Source organism: Chaetodon auriga, chromosome 7, assembly GCF_051107435.1.
Source record: "Chaetodon auriga isolate fChaAug3 chromosome 7, fChaAug3.hap1, whole genome shotgun sequence".
In the NCBI taxonomy this organism is placed as follows: Eukaryota; Metazoa; Chordata; class Actinopteri; order Chaetodontiformes; family Chaetodontidae; genus Chaetodon; species Chaetodon auriga.
The window spans coordinates 11,501,880-11,511,317 of NC_135080.1; the positions used below are offsets into that span (position 1 = coordinate 11,501,880).

At 42.0% G+C, this 9,438-nt stretch overlaps 1 protein-coding gene and 1 long non-coding RNA gene across 2 annotated transcripts; one reads left to right on the top strand and one right to left on the bottom strand.

Moving 5' to 3' along the window:
• Positions 1-467: 467 nt before the first annotated feature.
• On the top strand, positions 468-5,340 carry il10ra (interleukin 10 receptor, alpha). Its single transcript, XM_076734438.1, has 7 exons — positions 468-805; positions 1,616-1,736; positions 1,881-2,050; positions 2,169-2,314; positions 2,718-2,889; positions 3,245-3,363; positions 3,593-5,340. Exons 1-7 carry the CDS (start codon positions 718-720, stop codon positions 4,496-4,498), a joined length of 1,722 nt encoding a protein of 573 aa, XP_076590553.1. The 5' UTR covers positions 468-717; the 3' UTR covers positions 4,499-5,340.
• Positions 5,341-7,194: 1,854 nt separating this feature from the next.
• LOC143323845 (uncharacterized) lies at positions 7,195-8,997 on the bottom strand. The gene is made up of 4 exons (XR_013077416.1): positions 8,836-8,997; positions 8,099-8,233; positions 7,639-7,666; positions 7,195-7,541 (listed from the first exon to the last, which is right to left on the bottom strand). It is a non-coding gene; the product is annotated as an uncharacterized LOC143323845 (long non-coding RNA).
• Positions 8,998-9,438: the final 441 nt, after the last annotated feature.

A 9,438-nucleotide genomic window follows, 5' to 3' on the forward strand; every position in this document is an offset into this window, starting at 1 on the left:
ACAAACCACCTGCTGTACAGCCGACCACAACTGAGGCTGCAAAGACACAGACTATGAGAGGAAAAGAAACAGACACGTGCACTGTAGTCAGACAAAAAACATCTATCTGCTGCTGATTCTAATTGCAGGTTTTTCATTATGGGAAGCAGGAATTTCAAAAAAATGTCTTTAAAAACACCACAATTCCTCTTTTATCTAACTACAGCCAGCAATTAAAGAAAGTAAAAGGGAAATCCACGAACACTTCTCTATTCTTGTCTCCTAGCCGTTTACAGTGCGACAGGTTTTTTAACAGCCGTCACTCACAGTTCACTGACAAATCGGGGACCTGCTGGGATTGTGGAAAGTAGAAAAGAAAAAGCTAAAGAGGAAGGAAAAGGTATGAGACAGTGAGACGAAACTAGCAGCAGCGTCACTGGTGTAGTCGCAACAGGAAACGCATCATCGGAGAGGGAGGGCAGTTGAGCAAGAGGGGAAGGTATCTGGGGAGAACAGTACATTAATTCATTAGAGGAGTAAAACAAGCTGCCTCTTCTTATTTCTGCCGCACCATCACCATCAGTGAGAGAACGGATGCTTCGCTTTTGTCGACATGTTTCATCACTTCTCTGTTCATCTGAACCGTTACACAGAGGTGTTGAAGAGACAAGATGTTCTTCACTGATGACTGGAATAAGGGACTTCATTGGTGGCTAATGTGTGGATTATGACTGAGCGATGACACCTCTCCACACACCAGAAATGGATTTGAGCAATAAGAGACTGATTGTTGTCTTCGTGATTATCTACATGAACTGTGTGTCAGGTAATTAACAACTTTTATTACAATCTTGTCTTGTGATTTCTGACCATCATAATCGTTATAATCGCTAATGTAGCTTAAATACCGAAAACCTGGAAAATATCTATGTGTCACGATGAAACCTATTTTTTTCAAACTTCTACTTTCAATGTGGTTTCCATCATGGAGGCGCCAGGGAAAAAAAAGAGAATTTTACAGAGCATCTATCGCTCATTTTCCTGTTCCGCCCGAGCAATCCCACAGTTAGAGTGGAAATTGTTAAAAATCTGTTGTCTTCGCGAAAAACCCACCGCGTCATTATGACCAGAAATGCCATAAGCGTTTTGTCAGATGACCGTATCTTTTCGTCAACGAGACTTCCTTTTCTCCTGCTGACCACAGCATTTGATTAGCATGTGTAAACAATGGTGGAATGTAACTCAGTACATTTACTCAAGTGTTGTAGTAGTAGTGTCATACCGTACTTAAGTACAAACTTGAGGCACTTGTTATTAATGTAACTGTGCAACATTTCTCACTATTATCAAAATCTTTACAAACCAATCAAATGAATGAATGAATGAATAAATGATGTGATTTTCAATGCAGGATTTTTATTTGTAATAGTCTTTGTACAGTGTGGTATTACTTCATCCACCAGTCTATGTAGACCACATTTTGGAGAAAAAAACAGCATGAATGTCTCCTCTTTCAGACATGTATAATAAACTGTGCTTTATTTGGAGAGTTTTAGATGACTTTGTATAAAATGAGCAGTGAATATATGTCATAATTCCTCTATTTTTTATTTATTTATTTTTTTTGTGGTGGCAGGATTGCACGTCCCTCAGCCTGAAAAACTGGAGGCGGATATTTTGGATGGCGAGGTAATAGTACGTTGGAATCAGCCTGTGGACGCCCCCTCAAACTCCCTCTACAATGTGCAAATGGCAAAGTATGTTTAACTTTTACATCAGCGTTACTGGACCCTGTTCATCAACTTCCTATTATTTTCCAATTCAAATTTCCCAGCATTGTCTAGTTTTTCCACTTACCTCTAAACTTTGCAGCTGGTGACTGGTGTGTTTTCTGCCCTCAGTTACACTGGTGAATGGACCATGGTGGCCAGCTGCACGGGGATCACAAAGACCTTCTGTGACCTTAGCAGCCTTATACATGACTATCGCACTGGCTACAAGGTCAGAGTTCAGCTGGTCGCAGGAGATGTCGTGTCTACGCCAGCATTCAGGAAATTCCTCCCAAGCACAAGTAAGCATCTTTGGTATGATGCCAGTGTAGCATGGTGAAAACACTGGATTTTGGCTGGTTAAGTAATCAATTCAGCACACTGTAGGATTGTTTTCTTACCTGTCTCCTGTTCCTACAGGTAAATTGAAGCCTCCCTCCTTCACTTTGTGCCCTACATCCAGCAGTCTAACAGTTTATGTTCACCAAAAACCCATTCTGAGAAAACTCTTTCCCTACGGGCCCACCTACACCATCTACCTGCAGGAGAGAGGACAAGATAACAAGGTGGGCATTGGAATTAGGCTTAACGACACAATACGTGAAATAATGTGAGCCAGCACCCACCCTTTCCACCAGTTAATCGTTAAAATTCAGAACACAGGGCGCTAATTGTAACAGGCTTTAATCGATTGGCAGGGCTTTTAAAACAGAGACAAGCAAACTAGACAACAGCTAAATTAGTTTTTTGACTATGTTAAAGAAGACAAAAAGCTTATTGAAGTCAAACTCTGCAATTGTGTGTGTGATTCTACTTGGACTTTATGTAAGAAATCCTGATTAGGCCTTGGTTAGGTGATTGATCCAGTGAGAAATTACAATATTTCATACTTGATATCTACCTGAATCAATGTCTACTCATCGCTATTCTGTACAACGCCTTCATCTGCATTCTGATTTTTACACACAGAACACCACAGCATACCTGAAAGACGACATGGAGGAGGAAGATCTAAGGACTAAGACTTTCAGTTCTCTCCGTCGAGGGCGAGAGTACTGCGTCAGCATGAAGGTCGAAGGCACGGGAGAGCTCTTCTCCAGCAGTGTGTCCCCTCAACAGTGTGTGAGACTCCCAGAGCAAGGTAAGAAGAACGATGTAATGACGATGCACGGCTAAGAGACAGCAGCTTCAAAAGTCAAAAAAAATAATAATAATAAATAACACATTACAGGACTGAAAAATAATTTAGCTGGTGAGATTAAAAAAAAGGCCCAATTGCTGCCAGCAAAAGAAATATACTGTATGGTGGTAGTCTCATATTTACCGTACAAATTAGATCCTCCTCTACAATCTTCCCATCTAACCCTTGGCAAGAAAGCGGCTATTTCCCAAAATGTCAAAGATTATGTTGCAATATGATACAGGCTTTGTGAAAAGCCTTGCACCTATTACGCCCTCACTCCAATTAAACTTTTTCTTGTTTTTGTTCCCTCCAGAATGGTTCGTAATTGCTGTGACATCCCTGTCTATTCTGAGTACGCTGGCCTGCATCGCTGTCATTGCAGCCATCCTCCTATGTTACCTGAGACGTCCAGAGAAAACACCTCTTGTGTTGGTAAGTATATTAAATTACAGAATATTGGGAGGAATTACTGTTACGTAATCATGTACTGCCATCTATTTGGAAAGCAGAGGGGGGTCGCAAAGGGCTGTAAAAGCCCCCTTGCATCACATTCTTGATATTATCCTTGTTCGTTCAGTTTGTCATAACTCACTTTGGTCCTGAAAGTGACTTTACAGTGAATAAATCAATATCGTCTGTCCTCTTTTCTTTTCTCACCCAGAAATCCCCTGCAAGTAGCTGGCTTCCAGTCTCCGTTGTGGAGGGGACTATGGAGGTTGTGACGGACAAAGGATGGCTCCTGTCCAGTCACAGAACTCACGTGAAAAACACTGTCCAAGAATCTGTGACTCCTGTTACGACAACAGAGGACAAAGGGGAGGAGGACAGGAGGACGAGTACGGACAGTGGGGTCAGCTTGGAGTCCAACTCTACTACAAACAGCAGAGGAAGTCCTCCAATGAGACAAGAGGACAGTGGCTGTGGGAGCATGGGAGGACCAGAGAGCTCCACTAGCAGTCAGACCGATTACCCCCTGCAGGAGGAGAGGACTGACACCCACATAAGACGGAAGAGGGAGGACAGTGGGGTGGGGCTGGGCTGCCAGCTTCATTCTTCTTCCTTGGATCTGGATGGACAGGATAAGGAGGTTGTTGTTGGGGGGAGCTATCGCAGCCAGGGGCCCTCCGCTGTTCACATTCACGTCTGTGATGATGAGGAGATGCTCCCTGAGTCCGCTTTGGCCAAGGTGGTCACAGGCTACAGGGTTGGGCCTCAGTCCTGTATCTGCTCAGGAGCAGGTCAGTGCAGTTGGTGCCATAAACAAGGCATTTACGAAACAGGACTTATCAAAGAGTACAAAGCTATGTGTATGGACAATGGACTACAGAGCAGCAAATGTGATTTTGTGGACTCTTACAAAGGGGGGCTTACATTTTCAAGCTATTCTAAAAAAACACAAATGGACACCGTCATGGTGGATGATTTAGACACAGCTTTTATACAGATGGGGGACACTTTCCCTCTGCTGACAGCTTTAACTCCACCGCCCCTAGTGGAGGGGAGACAGGACTTCAATATGAACAATGTGTCCCTCTCTCTCTGTGACGTACAGCTGACAGCTGACTGACGCTGTGAAATGCAACAACGCTACCGATGAAATCATGCTGACGTAACCTGAAATGAGTTTTACCTCTTTCCAAAGAGCTGTTCTGGAGCAACACGCTCCCTTATCCCACATGACACACTGCTGGAGACATACAATAGAAGCATGAGTTGATGTTTGTGGAGTAGAAACGCTCCAAAAGGGGAAAACTGGAAGGTGAAAGCAGAGCAAACAGCCTGCTGATCATAGAAAGGAAACAGAGGTTAGACCACACAGCTGCTGAATGATAGCTGTTGGTTGGAGTCTCACGAGATTCAACAGATGGAGAAAATAACGTCAGTGGCCTTTTTCAACCGTCTCACTGGGTAGATTTACAATTAACTAAAATGCAGTATGCCGGAAATGAAACTGGTGTGGGGAGTAATGCACAGAGACGGTTTGAGAGTTACGTGCTTCGAACATTTTATGACTTCTCCCAGTAAGCTGTTGCCACTGTTTAAATATTTGACAGTAAAACACTTATGTGAACAACTTTTTGTAGGTGGATTCCTCACTTCCCTCATCAGAATTGTCAGGTCATTTCTTGATATATCACCATTTCACAAACTTTTGTAACCTGTAACATAAAGTCAGAATTAAGGAGCAAATATTTCTTTCCTCATTTTCAAAGCTGTGCAGGACTTTTTCTCACACATACTTTTTCACAGTCTCTGACGCTCACGTCCTTCAGCCTGAAACACTCATCATCTTGCCTGCTTAAAATATTTGTCAGATGTGATGAAAAAAAATATTTATTTATTGTGTGTTACTGTAAATATGTGTTGCTCTGCTGTTGTATGTGCAATTAAAAGAAATTGTCTCTCTGGAATGTTCTGCAAATTTCCTCCCAAAAAAAAAACCCCAGTCGCTGAAAAATGACGATGTTTATTTCAGAAACCATGACTCAAAGAAACGCAAGGAAAACCCTGAAACAACTAAACGATAACTGCTGGAAAATAAAGACATGTCACTGAGCTGTACTGGGATCCCCATATGTAAATTCTGTACAGGAACCAGAGCGTTGGTTTCAAACTAAGAGCTAAATTAAGACACACTTCCTTTTGACTTGCTTTAAAAAGGTCCTGCTTTACACTGAGAGCAACGTTTTGGGGTCTTTACTGGGATGAAGCAGATCCCTGACAGTGGTAAAAAATAAAATAAAATGAAATAAAAATCATGTGACCTACTTAGCTACGTGCAGCATAAAGTACAGGGGAAGTGAGACCGCTTTTGGTTAATACTAAAGGTTGAGAAAAAGATCTTTGAAAGTGTCACATGTTGCTGGTTTTGCAGTACGTGAGGATCACCAAGTAGGTCACAGTTCATCTTTTTTGTTTGGCTGCATTAACCTGTTCAGGGTTCCCGCTGTAAACATATTCTGCTGAGCCCCAACGTGCAAAGTATGATCTGTGTACCTTATACCGGTCATACTTTCCCCACTTGCAGGTTAAGTACTCAGTTATCCATGAGTGTTACCCTTTCACAATCTGCACTGGAACAGGACTGTACTGCATTTTTAATTTATCAAATTAAGCAGTGACATTAACCAAATCTTAAAATCAAGTTAGGCTGACACCAGACAAATGGCTATGCACTATTTTGAAGGCAAAAGATCGCAAAAAGTTGATCTGTGCATTGTCACCTGGCTTCATCTGTCCTTTCAACTCAATGGCACGGTGCTATAATTCATGCACGTCCAATGATTGGTGCCTACCAGTAGCTCAGCATGAGTTAATGCTGATTGTGCACAGTCATATTTGGGGGAATGCAAATAAGCACAGCTGCAGATAGTTATTTACAGATGGATTCATTACATTGGAGAAATGAAAATGGTGACACCAATCAATCACACGTGCTGTGCGAATAAAATGGTGCTGCTGCTTTGTAATCTGTTGAAAAACCTAATATGTATTTTGGAAACCAGATTGAAGTAATTTCCCACCAGATTAAAAGAAGTTGTTGGAAGTTTTGTGGAGATTCGCAACTGCACAACATTTACAGGAAGTGTTTTGTCGTACCCAGACATAGGAACAGACATATTGCTTAACTTTGAGTGACTGGCTTGAATTTGCCTTTTCACGAGGCATAAGAAGTCTTGATCTCTAATGTAACTACAAAGGAAGAAATTCACAGCCGCATAAATGGATCATCTGCCATTTCCGTTTCTGTGCTGCAAAATATGACTTCGAGGCACCCTATTTTTATCTTGTGCATATCTACGTTATGCCTGTTTTTGACTGAACAGAAAAGCTGACCTTTATCACATTAATGTGGGCAGCTCATATCAGAAAAACACCAGATGTAGAGAAACGTGTTTAAGTTTCATTAAGGGGAAAACTATGAGACATTTAACCTTCACCAATCATTGAAAGTATCAAAAAGGTAGCAGTTCTGTGACTTTGGAGGGAAGTTGCCTGCAGCTTACAAGAAAACGTATCTGCCTGGTTATTGTGGTTGAGCTGTTGATATTCTGCCCTCACCTCAAATGTTCTCATCAGCAGCAGAATGTGTGCATTTGTTTCTCTGTGGTGTGTGTGCATACTGAAATTTGCACCGGCACAAGCTGCACATAGAACCGAGACGATTTTCAGAACAAACAGCAAAACTGACAGAGTGAAACCGCACATATTCCACAATATTTTTAATACATTTGTTTACATTGACATTAAAATGGCAGAAAAGTACAACTTCTCATGTTAGCGTGGTAGTGCCCCTCTTTCAGTTTCAAGTGTTAAGGTGGTGACATGGTTCGAAAGCATGATGTCACGCAAAAAGTTCAAAGTAACGTAAAAATAACATGGTAAAGTCCCTCCTCGGTCTTCAGGTTAAAATATCATCATGAATTCGAGCAGCAAAATACAAACAGGAACAGACCGCACGTTGAAAACAAGACTTGATGTGTGGGGAAGTGACAGACGAGGGGTGTGCCTGCCGTCGTGGTGGCAAACTCAAGTACCACCAAGTCAACTGTCATTTCACCATGCTGCTGATCGAGAAGGGAGGAGGTGATTTCTTTAGGCCGACCTTGCTGTGGATAGAGAGAGCAAACACACCAAGCTTACCCATACAGCCACGAGGCCATTATATACGGGGAAATAAAACTTTTGGCTTTGAAATCCACTTACTTGAGCACTTTGTCTTTCAATGAGGGCTCTATGGAGGAATAAATGGAAATGTGCATTTCAATGACAACAGCGTGACAGATTCATCATGTTGTAGTGTTAATGTGTTTGTTTCTCCACCCCAATACGAAGAAGCTGAGGGAAATTTGGAGAACACAGCAATTCTGGATGCATCGTCAGTATCACTGTTCTCTGGATAACTCACAGTCAACAGTTTCTATTTCTTAGGTATAAAGGAGTTCTTGTGTTTTTGAATTATTGAGATTAGTCAGGTCGATGAGGTGTTGCCGTTGGACTTCTTAAATGTAATTTTTCAATGCTGTGTGATTGACAAATTCTATTCACTTTCTTTTAATCGGTGAGTCATATCTGAAACCTGGATAGACAAAACCAAACCTCCATGTCCCAATACATTGTCTCAATGTTTTTGTGGTTTAATTTGACTCATTAAAGCTCCACTTACCTTTTTTCTTACAACACTTTTTGCACTTTTTGCATTTGTACTTGCAGCAGAATTGCACAATGGCGATGGTGAAGAGGATCGCCAGGATCCCGAAGCCCACAGCAATCCCCACTGCTGTTGAGTTCACCCTGCTCGCTGCAAAGACAAATACAAGGAGCTAATTAGATTTCAGCCGTAGATTAACAAATTTTCACAGATCACCTCAGATGCCGAGCCAACTGAATGACAAAAAGGTTCTATTTGCTTTTTACAGGGTATCGTATTGCTGTCATAAATGATTACCAACTGCCCGCCTGCCTCGGCCTAATTGGATCAATATATCTGTTGGTTATGAATGAATATTCACTCTGATGGAATGAGACTGGAAAATCAATCTCTGGGAAAGATGCTGGCTCTACCTTTATTAGCAGACTTTGGAGAGACACTGACGAGTTTGAGTGATGAGCTCTGGCACATGATGTAAACAGATGAGATTTTTTTTTTAGGCTTTTTTTTTTAGGCTCTAACTTATAGTTACAAGAAAGAAGCAGAGCTAAATGACTGTGTGAAATGCACAACAGGCAACACAACAAAGCATTAAAAGACACTGATTCTAAAGACGAAAGGTACATTTTTGGTGGAATTCAGGAACAGCGGGGGTTGAATGAGTAAAATACTTGATGATGAGCAACTGTCTGAAAGTTGTGCACCACAGTTACTGTAAACAGAAGCATCTCACCTACAAGACTCCCACTTACCATCATTCCCCATCGCTGAACAGCCAGGATGTGTTCTGTCTTGTCTTCTTTTCTGCTCCCTGGCCGTTTGGAGTTGAGCTCTGCCGCTGACTTACTTGACTTTACATGAGTTTTTCTTAAATGGATTGTGTTGACTGTGAAGAACCACGACAGGGAACTCTTTAGTCTTCCTCCTTCACCTACGTCTGTCTGCTCATACCAGTCATTCTTTTAAAACCAGTCCATCTTCTTTCTTTATCATGCCTTCCACCCTCCCTCCACTGGCAATTGTTATAACAAAGTGGATCTGACGACCAGTCGTTCTCACATGGGCAGTCATGCTTAGCAACTCTTTCTTTAAAATTTCCCAGTGGAGCACTTTGATACTGGGTAACTTGTTGTATGACTGTCTCACTGAGACCCAGCAGGAAACTTAGGAAAACTATCTTGAAACTATGACGAGGCCTTCAGCATGAAGTGCCTTTCACTAAGGAAGTGCCGTTCTTTCGTCCCTCAGGTTCCCACAGCTCCAATGCCAGCCTCTCCTTCTATAACAAATCATAAACAGAGAGCCAGGTAACACCTGAATCAGGTGGTGCATGGGGACTCCCTGTTGGATGACTG

What these genes read in the sequence shown, in the direction of transcription:
- il10ra (XM_076734438.1), top strand. Translation starts at nt 718, where the DNA reads ATGACACCTCTCCACACACCAGAAATGGATTTGAGCAATAAGAGACTG. An exon ending in TACAATGTGCAAATGGCAAA is followed by an intron (nt 1,737 to 1,880) that starts GTATGTTTAACT and finishes TTCTGCCCTCAG; the next exon opens with TTACACTGGTGAATGGACCA. An exon ending in AGAGAGGACAAGATAACAAG is followed by an intron (nt 2,315 to 2,717) that starts GTGGGCATTGGA and finishes TTTTACACACAG; the next exon opens with AACACCACAGCATACCTGAA.